General features: G+C 39.3%; 1 protein-coding gene across 1 annotated transcript in view; it reads right to left on the minus strand.

The window, feature by feature from the left end:
* The window catches only part of fibcd1b (fibrinogen C domain containing 1b), a 116998-nt gene that overhangs the window by 32128 nt on the left and 63046 nt on the right, over positions 1-21824 (minus strand). The window contains exons 6-7 of the mRNA XM_054613027.1: positions 15532-15668; positions 354-450 (exon numbers count right to left, since the gene is read on the minus strand). Coding sequence (XP_054469002.1) covers positions 354-450; positions 15532-15668 — 234 coding nt within the window. The remainder of the gene's footprint in view (positions 1-353; positions 451-15531; positions 15669-21824) is intronic.

Raw genomic sequence — 21824 nt, forward strand, 5'->3', positions numbered from 1 at the left:
TGACTGTTCTGGACAAACGCAGGCTCCGTGAGGAGGACCTGCTCCGTATGTAGATATAATATGGCTCGTTGTAAGGTAACAAAAAAACTACAACGATTCTTATTGTTCTGTGAATTGACACCATATAACTATACTTATTAATATCACAGTTCAATACAATATTCCGCCAAGAGATCCTCTACACTCTGTTCCTTTAACTATCAATTTACCATTTATTCATGATGATAATTATAAAGTGTTTTATCAAGGCGAATAGACCAAAGTTGACGACACTGGGTAAAAGTCTCCTTTCCAGGGTTTCATACATTGCCAAACAGACGAACAAAAAAACCTCTCACAGCTGAGGCACTTACCGAGCCAGTGTTCACCAGTGATCTTGCCAAATCCCTCCCGATAGGACTCCCATGCTCTGAAGAAGTTGACCGAGCCATCCTCCCTGCGCTGGATCACCTACACAGCCAAAACAGCAAGACAAAGAGGTCAGGGGGTCAGATGAGATTCATCTTACACAGAGTGTGTCATCCTCCTCTGTGATGAGTCATTCCAAAGTCCCACTGTTGGTCGCTGAGCTCATCTAGAACTAAACTAAATCAACTTGCTCTTTCACAAATGAATAATGCAAATGTTCTTTCCTCTAAAAAGGCAATTTGTCGGAAGCTAATAAAAGGAATCCATTAAATCTTTGACTGACTTTGAATCAAATCGCCATGGATTCTGCATCCTTAATTGAGGTCCCAGGAAAGAGATGGTATTCATAAAACAATAATCTTAAATACACAGAGAGGGACAGTTCTCTTCTTTTTCTGGACTGTGAATCATGAAATTATATTAGGCAATGGTGTGTGGAGAAAAAAACGAGTTGTAGTTTTTTTTTCGTTTCTTCATTTATAAAGCAATTATTTCAGTAAGCGAAATAAAGGAAATATTAGCAGATATTTAGAAAAGTAGCTCTGCTGTGTGTGTGTGTGTGTGTGTGTGTGTGTGTGTGTGTGTGTGTGTGTGTGTGTGTGTGTGTGTGTGTGTGTGTGTGTGTGTGTTGCGCACACATTCGTGACGTGATGGTGCAGCATCTGTACCGCCCGATGAAATTCTCTATCCATTAAAAGTGCTGACATTCAAAGTGCCAGGTTGAGGATGAAGGGAAATTGGAAATCTGCTCCTGAAGAGGAAATGCATGCAGATGGAAAATAGCCAAGGACTCACAGTGGGAAGGCTGTGTTAATGTTGAAATGACAAAGCAAAATTCCCTGAGACAGTTTATATTCAGCGTGACTAATCCCTTAACATACCATACGGTACCAGATGGCACCAACAGACATATTTGCTTTTAACGTCAGTGCAGACAAAGAACTAAATCCTGCAGAGCAATGGCAAAAATCTTCATCCTCATCATTTTCATCCTGGTAATTGTCTTCATTGGGATCATCTTAATCATCATTACTGTGTCATCATCAGTTATCAACACCATCCAGGGATTGGAGGGCTTTTCCTCCTTATCCTTTCTCATCTTCCCATTCAGAGCTCTCTGAAGTCCTCCAACATAATGTACACAATAATTCCAAAGACTGGTTTTCCCTCTTTTATTCCAGAGATATGATCATCTTCAAACCCAAATTCTGGTGACGGATTCAAGCTCCTCCCTCTCATCAGTTCAGCATCTTGTTCAGAAACCTCAACTCTCCTGCATTTCCAAAATAAAAGTTTCCAAAGATATGCATGAGCTTCATCCATTGCAGAAAGTATTGAAGTATTGAAAGTTAAAAAAATCAGATATTATGTATTGGCAGATATTATCATTTTACAATGAACACATGCCACTCACTCACTCACTCACACTCTCTCTCTCTCTCTCAAATTGTCTCGCCATGGTTCACAGTCTGAAAAAAATAAATATATATATAAATATATATATATATATATATGTATATATATATTTATTTTTTTCAGACTGTGAACCATGGCGAGACAATATGAGAGAGAGAGAGAGTGTGAGTGAGTGAGTGAGTGAGTGAGTGAGTGAGTGAGTGAGTGAGTGAGTGAGTGAGTGAGTGTGTTCATTGTAAAATGATAATATCTGCCAATACATAATATCTGATTTTTTTAACTTTTTTTTAACTTTCAATACTTCAATATATATATATATACATACATATATTAAGCATGGCATTTAACAGTGTAAAAATAGAAAACTTGTTAGTGATTGTACGTAGACAAACTATGAGATGGTGACACTGTTTCTAAACTACTACTAATACTTTAAACCTAGTGAGGCACTACAACAATGTCTTCTTCTCATGATACAACACATACACAGATAGCGATATATCTGCAATAGATTAATATTGGCCATTGTATCAAGAAAACTCGTTAAAAATGGGTCACAAACCAATGAAAGAAAAAAGGAATGAGTAAGTGATTGAGCAGCTGGTCTCTGTAGTTTTTTAACAAATGATTACTCAGATGGGCACATATATAGTAGTATATACATATATAGTAGTATATAATACATAGACTCTCAAGGGGACTTGTTCATGGTAATTATAACAGATCATGGCAGTGTAACGTTGCTTCAATGATGTGGAAAAATATCCATATGCAGCATTGGCTTCACAGGCAATACTTTGCTTTCCATTAGATTTGCTCACAATAAAAAGAAAAAAAGATATCACCGCTCATTGGTAAATCTGTTTACCCTAATACAGTTCCTTTTTAATGCAACAGAGACATACAATTGTCAATTGTGTCTTCCCTCCATGCTTATACTGTAACCCTATGACATTTAAAGTCCCGCCTGTAGGGAGGTCATAGTTTGCATGAGGCCGTCTGCTCAGCATAAAAATAAAAGAAGGGATTTGCATCAGCTGTTGCACAAGACTCTCACAGGCTTTTCCCCAGTCACGGAGCATTAGACTATGAATCTAGTGTCCCATTTATCTTAAGCGCTGTCAGTGATTATACCTCTTAACTTCCTTAAGCTGACAAGGAAATCCAACTCGACACTCGATCTACAGAATTTGACCTCTTATATTAAATCTTAATCTGAGGTCAAACCAATAACTGTTATCAACACGAGTAATTATTTGCTGTAGTCCTGTGTTACACATTTACATTTTTTATTTTTTTAATAACCGGTATCCCCTGAGTAGTAAGAAAGCATTGGGTGGTTTCGGATTTCAGACTGCAGCACAGTAATGTATTTGTCTATCTACTGGATAGGTATATTACTGCTACATTAATTGTATGGTATACAGTGTATATACTGTAAATAATGGCATTAATCATTCATACAGAGGGCTGGAGGGTAGTTCATGTTCACATTCCAAGTGTAACAGTACAGAGCAGCTTAATGCACAGATGGAGAGGTGTCAACTCCACTGTAATTGAGCTAAATAAAAAAGGAAGTGTTGTATACTCATATTGTAAGGAATGTGTCAGTGTTAATATAACACATGGCAGCAAGTGCACTATAAGGCTGGTACTGCAATGATTAGACACATCATAAGACCTTGGGGAAAAGGCTGTGGATTTTGGAAAGGCAGTGGATTTTGACGGTGCAAACAATGCACCGTCATCATGTTAGTGATATGTCAAGGTGCCGGACCCTGTTGTGTTTTCTACTGATTGCCTGGGTTAACGGGTGAGATTTATGTCAACCTCTCTGGCAAAGGCACTGCAGTAAAACATCAACCGTCTCGAATGCAGAGGCCAAAAGCTAGTTGAGGAAATGACAACACTCATGTCACTCATATCATCCTCCTTATCTCCAAATCAGCTGGAAAAGACATGATAATGCCGTGTTAAAAATGAGGTAGGGGTTTTCCTTTTCATCCATCCCTAATTCTTGTTTCTTCTCTCTCCCCTGACACTCACTGTAAAAGCAGTAGTTTATGGTGGCAAGAGAATTGCAAAAAGTAGCCCCCTCAACTCAATGAATCACACAGACGTCTCTTTTTTTTTTGCAAATGTACCCCAAAGAAAGCCAACATTTGTGCCAGACTACAGTCAGTCCCCTGTGGCCTTTCAGAACAATGTAACGCTCACATTATCACAGCAAGCCAGTCTGGAAGCATAAATAGATTAGAGCCACTGACAAATATGTCTGCTTGTCTGTAGACGGAGAGAATAGAGACTGAAAAACAGTATGACGTCATACTATTATTTTTCCAGCTGGACCCCATGGACGATTTTACAAACAGCACAATAAGGAGACAATCCCTTACGTTCAATTTCGGTGAGGTGTTTTAGTAGCATTTAAGAACAGTTAGTGAATATGGCTTCAGTGCCTCAGCTGAGGTCTCCCCGTAGCGTTGCTTTGATAGAAAACCTGAGACACTAGACTACCAACAGCATCTGCTACAATGAATCACTGCGGCAGTGAGGAATTGACCAGTGGTCACATGAAGCAGTACGCTACAGCATGCAGGGTTAACCAGCATGCAGTTCAGTTCAGATAAGGGTTAACGCTCTTGTCTTTCTGGCCCTGCGTCCTTCCATGTCTAGCATCCTTGTAAGTCTGGAGAGCCCCTCTGAGATTTAATTGCAGTGTTGACCCTGAAGGCCAGTTTCTGTGTGTGTGTGTTCTGTGTGTGTGTGTGTGTGTGTGTGTGTGTGTGTGTGTGTGTGTGTGTGTGTGTGTGTGTGTGTGTGTGTGTGTGTGTGTGTGTGTGTGTGTAAATATGGTCCCTGGAGACATAGAGCTCACAGAGATCTCCAATCCGAAATTGCAGTGTGGAGGGACACATGGGATTTCTGGGAGTGGGTGACATTGTTATTGGAGAGACAATATACGTGCGATACATATGTATGTGCGTTCATCTACAGTAGATGTCTACGTTTGTAGTGATGCTGCATGTGTTGTATGGAGAGCATAAAAAAGGTTAAATTCAACTCAATTTCTGTATGTTCCTTTTTAAAAGCTGCTCAATAAATGTGTTTTAGGTCTACATGTTAGAGCATGCACCGTTGCTTGTGTGTGTGTGTAATTGTATTCAGGGTTGTATAAGCATGTGGGTGTTAATATTAATGTTGAAGTTTGTGGGCACTATGAAAAAGTTTTGTTGCTCCTGGCCTGTTTTATTACTGATAACATGCGAGTGAAGAACATGCAGAAATATGCAGCCGAGAGGCAGATAAGCAGACAGTACAATGTCTCTGGCTCTTACATTACGGTTGGCTCATAAAGCACTTGCTCCAAACACTGGTCAACACAGCTGCAGAGACAAAAGGGCAACTAGGAATTTAAAAGACCGTTAGCGCCACACACACCAGCTTTTCAATTTCACCTTCAAAGAAACAAAAGTCAGCGGACCATTTCAGAGTGTATAAATGTGCACAAGTGCACTTGCACATTCGCTCACGGTCATAATGTGGCTCAAATGCTTTGGTTTTATAGAGCCATGGCTACTATGGCACCTCACCACACCCCCCCAACACACGGCCACAAAAAAAACAGTATCCTCTGTGACGCAGCTTAACGTCCCCACTGACAAATCCTTACACACAATGTCTGGCTGGCGGGCAGAGCCCGACATCAAAGTTGTTTCCGTCAAGGTCAGAAGCTGACAGAATTGTTCAATTTGGGTGTAGGGTAGATGATGTTCTAGTCATACACACACTGAGAACTGCAGTTGTGACACAGCAGACATTTTATTAAAAAGACTGAGCAAGGCCTCAGTGTTTCACATGATCCAGTACGGAACCGTCGCAATACAGACCTACAAGATCAATAGTGACTGCAGCCTGTATTCATCTTAGTATACTGGTAGCAAAATACAATAATAATAGCTTATTGAACGCTATGCTTTAAGATGTATTGGGTTCGAGAGAAAAAACATTAAAAGCATGCTTTTACACCTTCATTATGTAAGTTATCTCTGCATTCCACTGCACATGGGAGTGAAACATGTTTTAAAGTCAGGCGGCTACCTCGGGTTCTGAAAAGTGCAGCCAATTAAAAGTGCCTTTAACTTGCATTCTTTAACATTGCCAGTAAGGGGCGACTCCTATGATTGTAGGAAAAAGTCCAGTTGCACAGAAGTCTATGAGAAAATGACCCTTTTCTCACTTGATTCATTACCCAAGTAAACATTGTAAACATGATTGAATGGTCTAAGTTGCTAGTTTCAAGTCTTTTTCAATACAGCATAATGTTCATTTAGCAAATCATGGTCCAATTAAGAGTAAAATAGACGATGAAGTAGGATGTGGCTACCTTGTAATGACAGGTTGCTACCACAGCGTTGCCCATTCTGGGATTTGTGTTATAACTTTAACCCTTTCACGGTGTGTTTTCAGTTCATGGCAGTTCATTTTAACATTTTAGTCACCTAAAAAAAGCCTTCAGGGTTCAGTTGTACTGAGCTCGACCCTCTCATGTAACTATTGGTTGCAGAAAACCAAGATGGCGACAGTCAAAAAAATGCTGAACTTAAGGCATCTAGCCACATCAATGAATAACTGAGTTCTGACAGTGAGGTAGGCAAAATGCAGCGATTCACTAAGACACAGAGCAAATTATCATTAGCAAAGAACACAAAACATTCAGGGAACAGCTTTTTTTTATGTATACATTTTTCTGTTGTCGGGTTTGTGTTTCTGCTCGGCCACAGATCTTTACGGGAGAGGACCTTCAGTTTGAAACAGCACTGTACAAGAGTGAGTGGACTGAGTGTTTATGCACTTCCGACAAATGCAACGGACGTCTGCTCTCTAGCGGCTTCCGTCACGTCAATTACAGGAGTTGCATTCTTCCAGTTAAATTTTCATTCATATCAAATAAATAATTTAAGCTCATAAATGTAATAGTTTGGAACCAGGAGCTTCAGTATTTGGATCAGGTAGCTCATAAAAGCTCTTTTTTTTTTTTTTTTTTTTTAAATGTATTAGAATAATCAACATTTACGTAAACATACTGTAGGGATCACTATTAAAGGACTTGGCCAAAATCTGAACAAACATGCAGGATTTGCTGCTTCATAAAGGTCTTATTTATTGCGTTTGTATTGTATTGAATTTTTTGCGCACGTGTGTGTGTGTGTGTGTGTGTGTGTGTGTGTGTGTGTGTGTGTGTGTGTGTGTGTGTGTGTGTGTGTGTGTGTGTGTGTGTGTGTGTGTGTGTGTGTGCCATCTGTATGTTAAAAATAAAGGATGATTCTGGGACAGTTATACTTTCCGCTTCCTCTCATCTTGTAGCTCTGGCACTCCCCCCATCAGTCTTTTTCCATATTGCAGTGTTTTTTATTTTATCCTTTTTTTCTTGCAGCTCTTTGCAGCTCGAAGGTAATTAATTCTTTATACATGCTGTTCTACATGCCCCACAAAACCTAAACAACCCATCTCTCAGAGGCAACTTTTTTTACTCTAGTATTACCTCCACCATCTCCCAATATGGTGAGTGTTGTTTACAAGTTAGTAGAGAAATCAATCTCGAAGAAGTAGCTGGAAAACCAGTAATTACAAAATATACTATAGTTTTGCCGTCTTTTCTTTCCTTATCATTTATGAATATCCAAACACATTATACTGGGTAGACCCCTTGTTTCTGTTTTCTGATGATGTTAATTGATTCGCCAATTATCTCTAATCATAGAAATATAAAACTTTTATTGACTTATTGAACTCTTTTTCTCTTACTGAAGAATCTGTTAGCTGTCTTCCTCTCCACCATAATTCCTGCACAAAGGCAGCGGTGCTACACAGATGAAGGGAAGTACCTTTGAGGGGGAGAATGGTTGCTTTAACATGTTTTGTCAGAGTGTCTGTGTCAGCAAGTCGCCATAAAGGAAGTATTGACAGTTAAAAGTCTCATGCACTCTTCCTCCCCAGTCAAGGGAAACTCTGTGACAGTTCCTCAGAAAAGACAGACCTGTGTTCCAGGACTGCAACCCAAATACAGCTCGTCAAAGAAAAAGATAAATAATTAAATGTAGAAAATAAGAGAAAAATCGCAGTACTCAACACTGCAAATGGGTTTGCAAAAGTTTGAGTTATGGGAGAACTATTTCAACCCGCAAACAAGTCAAACCCCAAAACAGTTTTAACAGGAAAATCTCTGCTCCTTAACCATCTCACCGAGCACTTGCTAAAGGGTTGTTGCATTGGCATGATCACATTAAGCTCTGTGTAATCTCTGCAGTAGATGAAGGCTACTTAACAAGCTGCCTTAAGCTCTTCAGCAGGCTTTCTGTCACCTACTGGGAGGCCTCAGCATGCACAGACGGACACCCTGACTGACAGACCAGAACACTGGGGGAAGAATCAACACGGGCACTCGGAAGCTGATTGGGGGAGATTTACAATCTGGCATGTGACCGCGTGGAAAATAGGAAATGTGCCAATAGCTTGTTAGCTCCTGGCATGTGCACACTGTGAGCACACTATGTTTATATGTTTGGTGCTTTGGCAGCAGATGTCACTTGGTACGGCTGCTCTATACTGACTAACTGAAGATAATGTGTAACATCTCCAGAGAGTGATTAATGCATCCTCAATTACAGCACAGAGAAAAAAAATGGAAAAATACAGAAATAGAGGTGGGGGGGGGAAAAATTGTGAGCTGCCTCCCTAGATTTAAGATGGATCAAAACAGACAGAGGAATTGCAAACAATTTGATTACATTGTTAAGAATATTGATGATAAGGTTATAAATTCAGCACTGTCTGACGAAAAAAGCGCTCATAAATCCACAGCAGTCTGAACAATTGCTATCTTCAAAGGGGACTGCAAACATCTGTTGGTGAATGTTTTATAATCCTATCAGAAAGACAGATGTGTTCTGAACACAGCAGCAGCAAACGGGAACAGAAGGAGGAACACAGTCATCCACAGAAACTCTTTCTCTTTTTTTTTTTTTTTTGCATTTACATGTACTTACTGTAAGTAAAAAGATTATTCCTGGCTTTCAGCAGTAACCTGATTCTTCAAACACCACATAAACAGGAAACCAGGTTTTCCTGATTGGGTTAAGGGATTAACAGAAACCAGATTAACACAGGTAGATATCTGCTAAGGCTTTTTAAACTTCTTTTTTTTTTTCTTTTTTCTTTTTTAAATCAAGGACCAGTGCAGGGGAAGATTTAGTATCACACTGGTAGCAGTGCGGCAAGACAAAAACAAAAAAGATCACAACATGATAGGATAGGCTTCTGATATCCCAAAATCAGTCAAATCTTCAACTAAAAATGAAAACAATTTAGCCACAAAATAATTCACTCTACATAACTGAAAGCAGGCTATTAAAAAAAATGCTGTACTTTGAGGCTGTACCTAAATGCTACAACATGTGTTTATTTCATTTTGACTATTAATTCTTTTCAATTACCAGAAAACATATCACAATATCGTTATTGAGGTATGAGATGAATAGAAGAGTCTGGAAATATCTTCCAGTTCTTGTTTCACAGTGTTTATTTTGCATGTGACTGCAGTGATTCAGACTGCTTTAACTTTTATGGGAAAACAATTATAATGATGCATAAAAAGATACAAACACACATACAGTAGGTCCATTAGCAACGACATAACGGGGAATCTATTCGTGTGCCTGCACATGTAACTGGGAGGAAATACATACATCAGTCAATGTTCCCGAAGGTTTTGTCACATAAGCTATGACATTAATATCATGTAGAACATGTCTTACACCGCCTTTGATGACGCTTCTCTTAGACAGCTGCATATTTTCTCTCAGCACCACCTTCATGCTAGCTAATGAAGACACAAGAACTTGCTTGTCCAGGAGTGTAAAATGAAACGTCAGTACACATCTAAATAAACTCACACGGAATTTAAACATTACGAAAACAATTATGTTCTGAGCAAAAGTTAGATTGTACTCTGAAGTTTTTTTCAATTTCCCTTCCATACCAAAACATTAACAGATAAGACACAACTGCAAAAAAATAAATAAACATCCATCCTGGATTTTCTTTTTTTCCAAACCAGTAAACTAACAGAGATTAAATATTGAAGAGCCTGTGAGCCAGATAGAGATACAGAAAAGCCTATACGGTTCCCTCTGAAAGGCTCAAAAGGCACTCCCAGCCTCTAAAGGAGTGAAACAACATGCACACAATCGTACATTCAATCTGAAACTTTTACTTTTCAGTTCTTAGCTGAATTGAATATTTGAGAGTGATTGCAGTACTTCTGATAAAAGCACCATTTGATAATGCAGCCCCACACTGCACTCCGATATATCTACTCTCATTCATTATTAATGCGGTGGTCATTTTTAGTCCTTTCCTTTTAACAAATAAAATAGTAATAATAGAAGACATTACCCTAAGCCGCGAGGCTGTGTTTAAATGGCATTTGAAATCTCTCTTTGACGAAACAGGTATACCGCATGCCCAAAGGATTACTCTATCTGAGTGAGGGGCTTGTGTGTATACATATTTTAGTATATGTGTGTGTGTGTGTGTGTGTGTGTGTGAACGCATGGCTCTGTAAGCACATATGAACACATTTACTGTAAGTAGACATGGCATATGTACGCTTCTTTGATTATATGGATGTTTTTTTGTGGTATGGTACAATAAGGTCTTTCGTGTGTGTTTGTATTTGTGTTTTGAGGAGCTTGGGGCCTCATAATGGAAGTTTTTGCTTTTGCGTCCTAACTGCCATCATCCCTCCTATCTCTGTGGACATACAGTCTCCAGGTCCTGAGTTATGGCGGTGGTGAAAAACTGACCAATTTCCTCTGATAACCATCCACATCACCCTGTACTATTGTCTCCACTGTTCCTATTAGTTCTTCCAGTGGACACTAAAGGACATAGTTGTATAGTGACTTTGACTGTATTAATGAAACGAACCCCCTCACCCTCTCTCACAAAATTCACAGAACATAAACCGTAAGTACTGTAAATATACTGTATGTACAGTATGGGTGCAATTTGCTATATATCAGAGATTTAGAAATACCCCCCTCATAGTGATTAATGCTACTTCACCAATAGACTATGTTAATACCAACAATGAAAATAGACTTTTTAAATATATCTAAGTTAAATGCTGCAACCTGGGAACAGTCTTAAGTGCCAAACAACCATAAAATCAGAAATGGACTTTCACTGTCAGCATTGGTGCTTGTTAGATTATAGAGATAACGCCAAGCTGAGGATATGCGATGAACGTCTCCACGCAAATGGCCCCTCCACAGGAGAGCAGAAAACCAAGACAGTCATCAAAGGAAGAAAATGTTCTTAGTTTGACATTAGGTTTGTTCTGTAGCATATTAATTATATTTTGACAGCACGTTGTGCTACAGATTTTCTATGAAATATTAAATTTCACACACACAAGTGTTTTGAGACGTCTGGCAGAGTGGCGCTACCCATGGTCCTGTGTGTGTGATTGCATCCTCTATGGTTAAACACTGACTAAATGACACTGCAAGAGAATGAAAATATTGCACTACTTGATTATTTGACTTTAACAGAAATGGATTAAAAATATTCCTTTTGTTTGGTTTTGTTTAAGGTAATGTTTGCCTTGATAGCTACAGTGATACCAGCTCTCCAGCTTTTAGCAGTTTGTGCCCGAAACTGAATTTTTGGCCGACAAAATGACTGTTAACTAAAACTTAGTCTGCATATTTGAGCACATGCTACAGTATTCTTCCACTCTGTGTTGGTATAATTGACAACTCCATAGAGCAAACGCTATGCGCTAAACATGGCACACTTGGCTTGGGTCTATAATAAACACTTGGCTCTGGGTTTGTAGTAGCTTACAGTTTCTTAGGAAACATCCGCTGCTTCCCTGCGTTTATTTTTGTTTGGGTTCTTCACATCCAAAAAGGGGAAAAAAAATAGACAGGCAATAACATGTGATCTATGAGTCACTATGCCCTAGAGCATTCTATTTGGTATGTTACTGTGATTTCAAAGATGTCAGCAGTACCTATTCTATATTACCATTGTATTCATACAGTAGCATGCTATACTCATTACTGTACATTTGTCTGTTGTATACCTCTACTGTACAACACCTCAGAGCACTTAAAACATATAGTTTCCTTTTATATTCTTTCCCTGTCTCTTGTATTCTCTCTCTAAAAGACCTGACAGGCATAGCAGATGGCCATTTATTTTTATTTTTCTTCTGAGGCTTTATTGTTATCATTTAGTGTGTAGTTTTCATACCCAAATCGGCTGTTTTTAAAAGCTACTTTCTCATTTATAAAGTTAAAAACACACTCGTGGATGGCCTGGTTGGTGTGATTTGGACTGTTTGATTGTGCATCATGCGGAGTATTATGGTTAATAGTCTCTATGATAACAATGATGATAGCGCGTCTGATGGGGGTTTTTTTTTTTTTTTTTTTTTTTTTTTGGGGGGGGGGGGGGGGGACATTTCCTTAGAAGTAAAGAAAACCTTGTTGGGCATCATGACAATAGACCACAAACCCTGCATGTGCTCCCACACATTAACAAACCCACACATGTTAAAACAATCTTTGGATATACAAACAGACATATGAGCAAATATCCTCATAATGATACTCATGGACTAATGTTAGAGTTCTGCTGATTGGTATCTACAGTAGTCCTGGCTGCTTCCTTCTGTCACCATCACTTTAGACATATGCATTATCCCAGAGGCTCCCTAAGGAATACCTTTTTACTGCAGATACAATAGAACATAAGGATTTGAACGAAGGCTACATCTGACTGAATTTCAGAGTATGGGGAGAACAAATTTAATTGCTTTTCCCTTATTGTGTTTAATTTATTTTTATCCATATGTCTCACTTTCTCTCTCTCTCTCCACATCAGATTCTGATATGTTTTCTCATCAGGCCTCCTCTTCTTTGTCTCTTCCGCGTCACACTCTCCTTGCTCTCCTTTTTTTTTTTTTTTTTTTTTTTTTTCCATCTTCCTGCTCATCTCCCTGTGTGCAACGCTATGTCAAAGTATGCTAATGGTTGGTGGCGGCATATGGCTCATCCCTTATTTAAGCTCAGCCGTCAAACAGACAGTAAGCCACTCAACTCACCATGCTTCTCCCTGCCGGCCCCCTGTTGGCTCACACCTCGCTGATCTCTTAATGAGGCTCAAGCGTGATCGCGATCAGCTCAACACACAGGGCACGACCAGCAACTGCAACGTTGTCACTTCAATCTGAGCTGCTACGCAAATCCTTTTTGTTACGGAACAATATGCGAAGAATCATTACTTAACACTTACTTAGCATTGTGTGGAAAGGGAGCAAAGCTGGAAGCGGGATCGCACTCGCAAGCTATTTCGGTAGAGATGCAAACAGTTTGGCACAACCATTAATTCATGCTTAAGCACAAGCACGAGCATTTACCCTGTAGCTCTGGTCCATCATGCTGTGCTAAGCACTCTGTCAATCTGACACTCTTGTTTTATTTGATGATAGCAGGGGATGACCTTGCCCGACCCGCACAGTTAGTCACCGACTCACAAGCGCGCACACACACACACACACAACACACACACACAAACACAATTCACCGTCGTGACTTTAAGGTGGAGTTTGACACGTGCTGTGTGTGTTTGTAGCTGGAGTGCAATAAAAAGTGGGCAGAGTGGAATTAGAACATAATAAGCTTTTGTAAAGTTCTTCTAAGTATTAGTTATTATACTTGACATTTATTTTTGTAGAAGCAGGTAGCTCTAGTGTTAACAGCTCGGAACAGTAGGAAGAACAGATGAATACATTTGCATGAATTTTCAGCCAGAGATTTTTTTTAGCAAAGCTGTTAAAAGGAAATTATACATATTGAAAATATGGAGACAGTTTTACACCCTTGTAACATTTTCACACGTTCAAGGGAGGAAGTATCACAATGTCCATCCTAAGAAGTTTTTAAAACATCCATAAAAAGATGATGTCAACAAGACACACCCACAAGCTGGAAGAAGATAGCAGATTTTACTTTTATAACTAAATGCAGTTTGTATTTATTCCTTTTAAGCATTTTTTCTTGCAGCTTGCAGCACTTTGCATGACATAGCAGAAAGAGAAATTATTTCGAGAACAATTCATTGTTCAGATCTTGCAAATCAATCCCTGAATACTTTTGGACAGACTCCACAGCCCCTGGAGGCCTTAATAAATGCATCACAACCAGTAAAAAGTTGTGATGGATTCATGTAGCTGAAATTTCAAACTGTTAAAGTGTTACAAGGCCTGAGTTCTCTATTAAGAACTACTCTTCTTTCCCAGAGGACTGCTACAGTATACTTCAGAACAAAAGGAAATAAATGGCTCTAACCAGTAGGATGGTGTGTGTGTGTGTGTGTGTGTGTGTGTGTGTGTGTGTGTGTGTGTGTGTGTGTGTGTGTGTGTTTGAGCACACACGCACAGTAAAATACATCTAAACCAAACTTCCAAATATAACTTCAAACAGCTCAGTGTCAATGTTTGTTCACCTCGCTGTCTGTCATTCCCAGAAGACCCAGCTCTTCCAGTATACAGTCTCACTTAAACAGCTATGTGTACTTTAGCAAGGCCAGACAACTGACAGATGTTTGATCAAGGAAAAATAAAATAAAAACACTTAAAGAAACTCAAAGTATCTATTTCCATGTCACCTTTTATGAATCCAAAAATCCCCTCAATATATCATTACACTAAGGCGAGAACGCAAGATTTACAAAAGCCAAAACATAAACAGGTCAGACATTCTGTGGTTGTGCTAAAAATGGAAGCTGTCTTTACATGATCCTTAAAAATGATTATCTTATCTTTTCTTATCTTATCCTGGCTGTACACGCCCCAGCAACAGAGCATATGTTAGATTTTCATGATTTACTTATGTTATGAGATCAGTTGTCACGGTAACAGCTTACACTGAAATCTCTACTCTGGCACCATTTACTTGTCCTACGAGAACACACAATGATTCATCAGATGTACTTTGGTTTCTTTCGCGTCTCTCAGAACCTCGTTTTGTTGGCCTTTCTTTGTCTCTCTCCTCTTTATTAATTTTCCTTTTCAACACGCTACCTGATGACATTCTCACTTAAATGTGATAATTAGTATTCCCTTTTCTAAACGAAAAACAAAAACATGAATAGGAATGTACTGCTTTCAAAAAGATCTCGTCGCTGTTTTGTGATAAAACTTTGATAAAATACCTTTTGGGGATTTATACATGAGATTCATAAAAGCAGTACAACTAAAATCACAGCAGGTGCCCAGAAAAAAAACTAACCTGTATATGATGTCTACGGAACTGGTGTTGCAGTTAGAACATTTCATGCTCAGTGAATCATTTTTACGTTGTGGTTATGAAGTAAATAATAGCAGACATAGAGAATCAGCCTTCATTTTAATGTTGATTATAACCCTGGCGAGAATGAAGCGACTGAGTGAATGTTTCTATTTTAGGTAGATACATATACAGCTTATGAGCCTGTGTGTGTGTGTGTGTGTGTGTGTGTGTGTGTGTGTGTGTGTGTGTGTGTGTGTGTGTGTGTGTGTGTGTGTGTGTGTGTGTGTGTGTGTGTGTGTGTGTGTGTGTGTGTGTCCTACATGTGTGTTTCCCTCTGACTCACCGTCCAGCCTCCTCCGTCTGTTGTCATGTCGCAGTAGACCTGGAAGCCTGCGGGGTGGTGAACGGGAAACACAGAGTAGATGCCGTCCTCTCTCTGACCACTGGCGTACAGATCACCGCAGTCACGGGGACGCGAGCCTAGGGAGAGGTGAAAGTAGCCGAGGACATGAAATAAATGAGATACAATATGGCTTTGCAAAAGGGAACGATCGCTTGGAGCAGTAAAGAGAAATCAGTAATAAAGAGGAAACGAGGTAAAACATGAGATCAAACTTGTCACACTTTGTCCTCGGTCTACTACAGCCATAGAGAGAGAGTCACATAAGTGTACAGATAACATGAAGGATCAGTTCTGGTTCTGTAGTCTTTCTGTCAAAATGAAGCCTCAAAGTGTTGGCTATCTCAACAATTTTCAAAAAGGATGGAGAGCTCTCTGCTCTTGAAAAGGATATAACGGGCAATGAGGAGGCAGAGAATGGCTGTGCGGAGATGGGAGACACAAGAAAAAGATAGATGGCGAGATGGGGTGATAGATGACACGGTGGGACAATGGAGTCTAAGTGCAGCGGAGATAAAAAACGAGACAAAAAAGACGGAACGCAGGTAGGTCGAAATGAAGACAGAAAGGCACAAGGGCTGAGCGCCGACGTGATGACACGGAGAAGATGCAGATATATCGCACAGAGAAATAGAGTTTAGATAAAACAAGGGTGTAGGGAAGAGGATGAAACAAAAAGACGTTATAGAAGTTGGAGAGGAAGAAGTATGACTCAGAGAGATGTATAGATTTGAGCGATGTCACACAGGCAAAGAGACGGGGAGAGTGAAGAGAGAATATGAAGAGACAGACAGGAGAAAAAAAAGAGAGCCGAGGAGAAGTTAGTGCAGAGACGCCGTCAGGGAACTTGTGAGCGATACAGCAGAGCAGAACAGCAGCACCCTCGTCTGTGACTGAGAATTCACTTTTACACAAGGGATAGAAAAATCTATTCCCCAGCAGGGACAATGTCATAGATTATGCATGCCAGCCTTCGCAGGGTCAAACCCCCTAAGTTTAAAACAGCCGGGAGAGTTCTTGAAAAGGCCATACAAGACTTTTTTTTTTATAACGTCACTACACAATGTTTTTTTTTTTGTCTCCCCGAAGCTTTCCCGTTTCTCCGTGTTAAGCCTCAACTACCGCGCTCCGACTTTCAGAATCATCACACATGAATGGTAACATTTCCCAGTAATTTTTTTTTTCATTACAGGAAACCGAAGCTGCCTGGGTTCCATGGGACATTAAAAAAAGACTGTCATTATTTAAGAATTTGGTCTTCTGTAACAAGAACTTTTTTTCAGTTAAATGGTCCATTACCGCAGAGATTTTCTTTTCTTGCAAGGAACCCACCTCATGATCGCACTGATACTCCAGGTCCACAATTTTGTGAACGCATCATTTAACACATATGAAGATTTTTGGTCTTGTATTTTGCACCAATTTATTCACATTGCATACTTTTCTATTCCAGTGACAACATGCAACCTTTCTACCAAACTGGCACGATGTGTCCCATCCTTGTGTGTCCAATCGTCCTCTTGCCTGTTGTAACCGTTGTGGACTTTATGGTCCCATGTATTCTTTATTGTTTTTACTGTTAACAAATCCAATAAAAAGACCACAGCCAACAATATGTCCGTCTCTCAATACTTTCTGACAATCTATAACAGCTGGGCTCATTAGTTTTGGAGCAAACGTGACTCCAACAGGAGTGCATCTGGGATCTATTATCAGCTGTGGATTTGAAGCACTATTGAACATTTATGGCAGACTGATGTGGGATCGACTCAAGAGAGTGCTAGTTTTGGCAATAAAGGAAATGTCAGTCAGTGCAAAGATGTGGCTCACTGATTTTTTTAATAGTATTTGGACAATAACTGGCGTTTTTGGACGATAATTGAGGTCTATAGCACCGAGTAATAAGCTACAGTTTACCAGGCTTCGGATGGACATACGATACTCGTTAGCAGGATCATAATGTAGGATTTGTTGACAATTATAAAAATGTAGAATATAACCAGATGTTGATATAGATCATTCTACTGATGCGTGTATAGTTTGGGTGGATGTGCGCGTACTCTGCATGCATGCATTTTAATGATGTTTAGCTGTGTCAGTCTGACTTACTAAAACCAAAGAGCTGGTGGTGGACTTCCGCCGGGGTAAACACTGTCCTCCGGAACCAGTGAACATCCAGGGACAGGACATTGAGATTGTGCAATCTTATAAGTACCTGGGTGTTCACCTGAACAATAAACTGGACTGGACTAATCATTCAAAGGCACTTTATAAAAAGGGTCAGAGCAGACTCTATCTGCTGAGGAGACTGAGGTCCTTTGGAGTGCAGGGAGCACTCCTGAGGACCTTTTTCAACTCTGTGGTGGCATCAGCCATTTTTTATGCAGTGGTCTGCTGGAGCAGCAGCATCTCAGCAGCAGACAAGAAGAGACTGAACAAGCTTGTCAGGAAGGCCAGCAGTGTGCTGGGGTGTCCACTGGATACGGTGGAGGTGGTGGGAGACAGGAGGGTGATGGCCAAGCTGTCATCCCTGATGAACAACACCTCTCACCCCATGCAGGGAGGTACTTCACCCCCGGTGTGTGAAGGAGAGGTACAGGTCCTTCCTTCCTGCTGCTGTCAGGTTGCACAACCAACTCTGCTCCCAGCAGACCACATGACACATGACAATAAAAACCTGTGCAATACATTACACTGTGCAATAATAGTTAAAATAGTTTTTTTCTGTCTGTAAATATAATATTTCAGTTATTGTTGTTTTTCTACTGTTTCTTATTGCTTATTTATAATACTTGTTTTTTTTATTTTCATTTTTTATTTTTATCATGTCTTTCTTCTACTATGTCTCTTGTGTGCACTTTACTCTATGCTGCTGTAAGCCTGCAAATTTCCCTGCTGCGGGACTAATAAAGGATTATCTTATCTTATCTTATATATTTAACATACTCTGCATGCTTTTATGTTTTGTGCCTATGATATGTTGTTTTTTTAATGTCTAACAATGCAACATAATCATGTCTCTAGTCAATGTTTCTATTTAACATAATTGTCCCTCATTTATTTGCTATGTATGTGTTGTTTTATGAGCGTTGCATGTCTTAATGGTATTTAGCTTTGTAAAGGCTAAATAGTGCATAACTTTGTAATTTTATTGTTATATTCTGTTTTCAGGGTGACTTTTTAACACCCGTCTACAGACTACAGATGAAAAATAGCCTCTTGGCTAACTCTGGCGCATTTACAGAAATGTTTCATTAATGTGCACTGTCTCTACCAAATAAACTAATAAATCGAGCAACGTGCAGATCAGGGGATGTAGTAAATCGAGAGATCGTTATGGAAAGTTCTGTGGCATTATAGGCGAGAAAGTCCACTAAGGGTAGGTGGATGGGGTGTGTAGAGTCAAACAAACACAGGACTTTTCCCCCCAGAAGACCGACGTTTGTGTCCCATATGAAACATAAAGTATTGTGACTTTACATTGTTGTACTTGTTAAGTAATGTTGCATAAGAAAGTTTGCAAAGTTTGTTTCTTTGCCCTAACCTAACAAATCATTTCACAAATGCATTGTGTTTTTCTGCAAGTGTGACACGAGGCTGATATGAAACATATTCATGAAGCATATTTTGGCTTCAGAAAATGTTGACATTCAACCTATCGCATTGGTTTGCAAAAAACGTACAATGCCTACATTTTTTTCCTCCATAGGAGAGTATCGGCTCTGAATCTCATCGGTTTGGTGACAAAATCCTCAGTTGCATAAACCCTTCAAAGTAAGTCACTCTGACATCACAGGCACTGCACAGTGGGAGCTGAACTCATTTAAATGCACCCCGTACTCCTGTCTCTAACACAGCTAACACTGCTCATCTGTGGCAGCCACGATACTCGTTTCCAACCGTGCTCATGTCCTGAATCCAACCTTTTTATATATGCTTTTTCTTTCTCTCCTTCGTTTTAAAATGCCCACTACTCATAACATGGAATAATTAATGTGGCAGCAACAGCAACAATAAGAGCAATGGGCTTTCTCACATGTAAATCTGTGGTAAAGCAGCTGTGCAGCAGCACTGCGAAGTCAGGGAGTCCATGAACAGAAAAGTAGGACTCCTACAGTGGATTCCTAAAACTCAGAAACCCTTCTACCGTCAGAGCTGAGAGAGGCTCCACTGCTGTCAGGTTTGGATTCATATAACTTTGAAAATCTAATATGCTCTTATGGGAATCCAATGCAAACAGTACAGAGATGAATACTTCAAATATCCACAGGCACAGTGGGACAGACAGGCAGCCAAAGATATGTGTATATATGAATTTGCCCCAAACTTAAACACTTATTCACACGGCTGTAAAGAATCAAACATGGAATATTGAAAATGTGCTGTTGAGTGTATGTGCATACAGTTTTTATATGTTTCCCTATTTGTACCTTAGTAAGACCAGTTTATATATAAGATGATCCATGCCTGCTACATGTACACTGACCCAGTCAGAATTCATATATAATTACAACTGGATACATATTTCTTATTGACATAGTATCTGTTATTTAATGTAGCTTATAGATCAGGTATCAAAAATGTATTTCTTAATTTAATTTCTTACAGCTACAGATATAGAAATAGCTAACCCACACAAGAATGCCCTGATAATAAGAACAAGGATATATTGCATAATAAATAAACATGACTGTTAAGAGATTATATATGTTGTATATCAGATTAAAACAGTACTGATGTTTCAGTTCTTCTTAAAGCCGTTCTCTAGTTCAGTGCAGACGTCCTTGATGAAATGTCAAGGCTGCGCTCCACTAAAACACAGACTGGCCGCTGGCTGCCTTCTTGTAGTTTGTCCTGACTGTAGCTCTGAGGAGCAAAAAGGAGCAAGAACTACATTTGAAGTAGGATGTGGAAGTATATAAACCGATACAAAACACAAATACTTCACATACTATATACATGTGTTTTATGTATTGTATGTAAGAGTGCTTTCAAAGAATCCTGCACCGTGAGCCTTGAGCAGAGAATATGTGAGGCGCTCTCCATGGTGCTGAACCTTGGTGCAGGTTGGTCGATTACTATGAATGTTGTACAATTTTACTCCTGACATTTGCGTAGCTTTAGGATATCTATGTTTTAAATAGGTCAATGTGAAGCAGTCTGGGAACTATTACATGGAACATGTGGCAATTATAAATGATAAATAAAATAACGGAGAAAGATCCCCTAAAACCTTTTTGTTTTGTCAAAGCAAATTAGTCATTATATCTTACATGGGCACCAGATTACCTCCTGCCTCTATGATAAAAGGCAGAATCTACAAAACAATATACTAAAGGGAGAATGAGAGCTGTTTTTGCTTAATATTAGGATGTTCTTTCCTTCCTTTGCCAGTAAAGAGCCCAGGACAGAATAATGTCAGGTCAGGTATTTCTGCTATGAGGACAGGAGAAGAAAAAAAACTGCTTTCACACTAAATATTTTTTTTTTGTATGCTGCCTTCCAGATACAGATATTGAAATTCTGGTAATTCTCTAGAAATGGAACACGTCAAATCATAGACAAAGTAAACAAGGATATATTAATTGAGCTAATATCTTTTGTGTCACAAAAAAATAGCAAATTCAAGCCTTCAGCATTAAGTCCAGTGTGCTGTTGGTGGATCTGCTTTTTACGAACAGGTCTGCATATTTCAGTAACCCCAAAATCCCAAAACAGAAAAACTTTCTTTTTTTTTTAGCCAAATAATTTATGTACATTTTTATCTTGTTTCAGACCTTAAAAGTAAAACTGAAAAAAGGGTTTTTTAAAAAATGCATTGGTTTTAGTAAACAACATCTTTCCCAAATTAATTAGCTGCAAAATGAGGGAACTCCTCATGTGGGTGAAATTTTTATAATAATGAGGCGCTGACTGAACTGGACCGCTCTTTCCAAGGTTGTCGGTATGAAATGATGACAACAGGAGCAGGACTGATGCAATCGTCTTTACAACCTTGTACTGGCAAAAATAACACCGAGCTAATGCATAATCATCCCTGATTATGAACACTAACAGATATTTCCCTATATGACATACTGTAAAACACAAACACATCATTGTTTTTATCAAATGCAATGCAAAACTATTACCTCATTATATTGACTCTTTCCTCTGAGTTTTTTAGAGCAGTGATGATACTTCACATCCTGTTGCATCATATTGTGAATCATTATTGTACTCCTCATGAAACTCAT

Source organism: Anoplopoma fimbria, chromosome 14, assembly GCF_027596085.1.
Source record: "Anoplopoma fimbria isolate UVic2021 breed Golden Eagle Sablefish chromosome 14, Afim_UVic_2022, whole genome shotgun sequence".
Lineage (NCBI taxonomy): Eukaryota > Metazoa > Chordata > Actinopteri > Perciformes > Anoplopomatidae > Anoplopoma > Anoplopoma fimbria.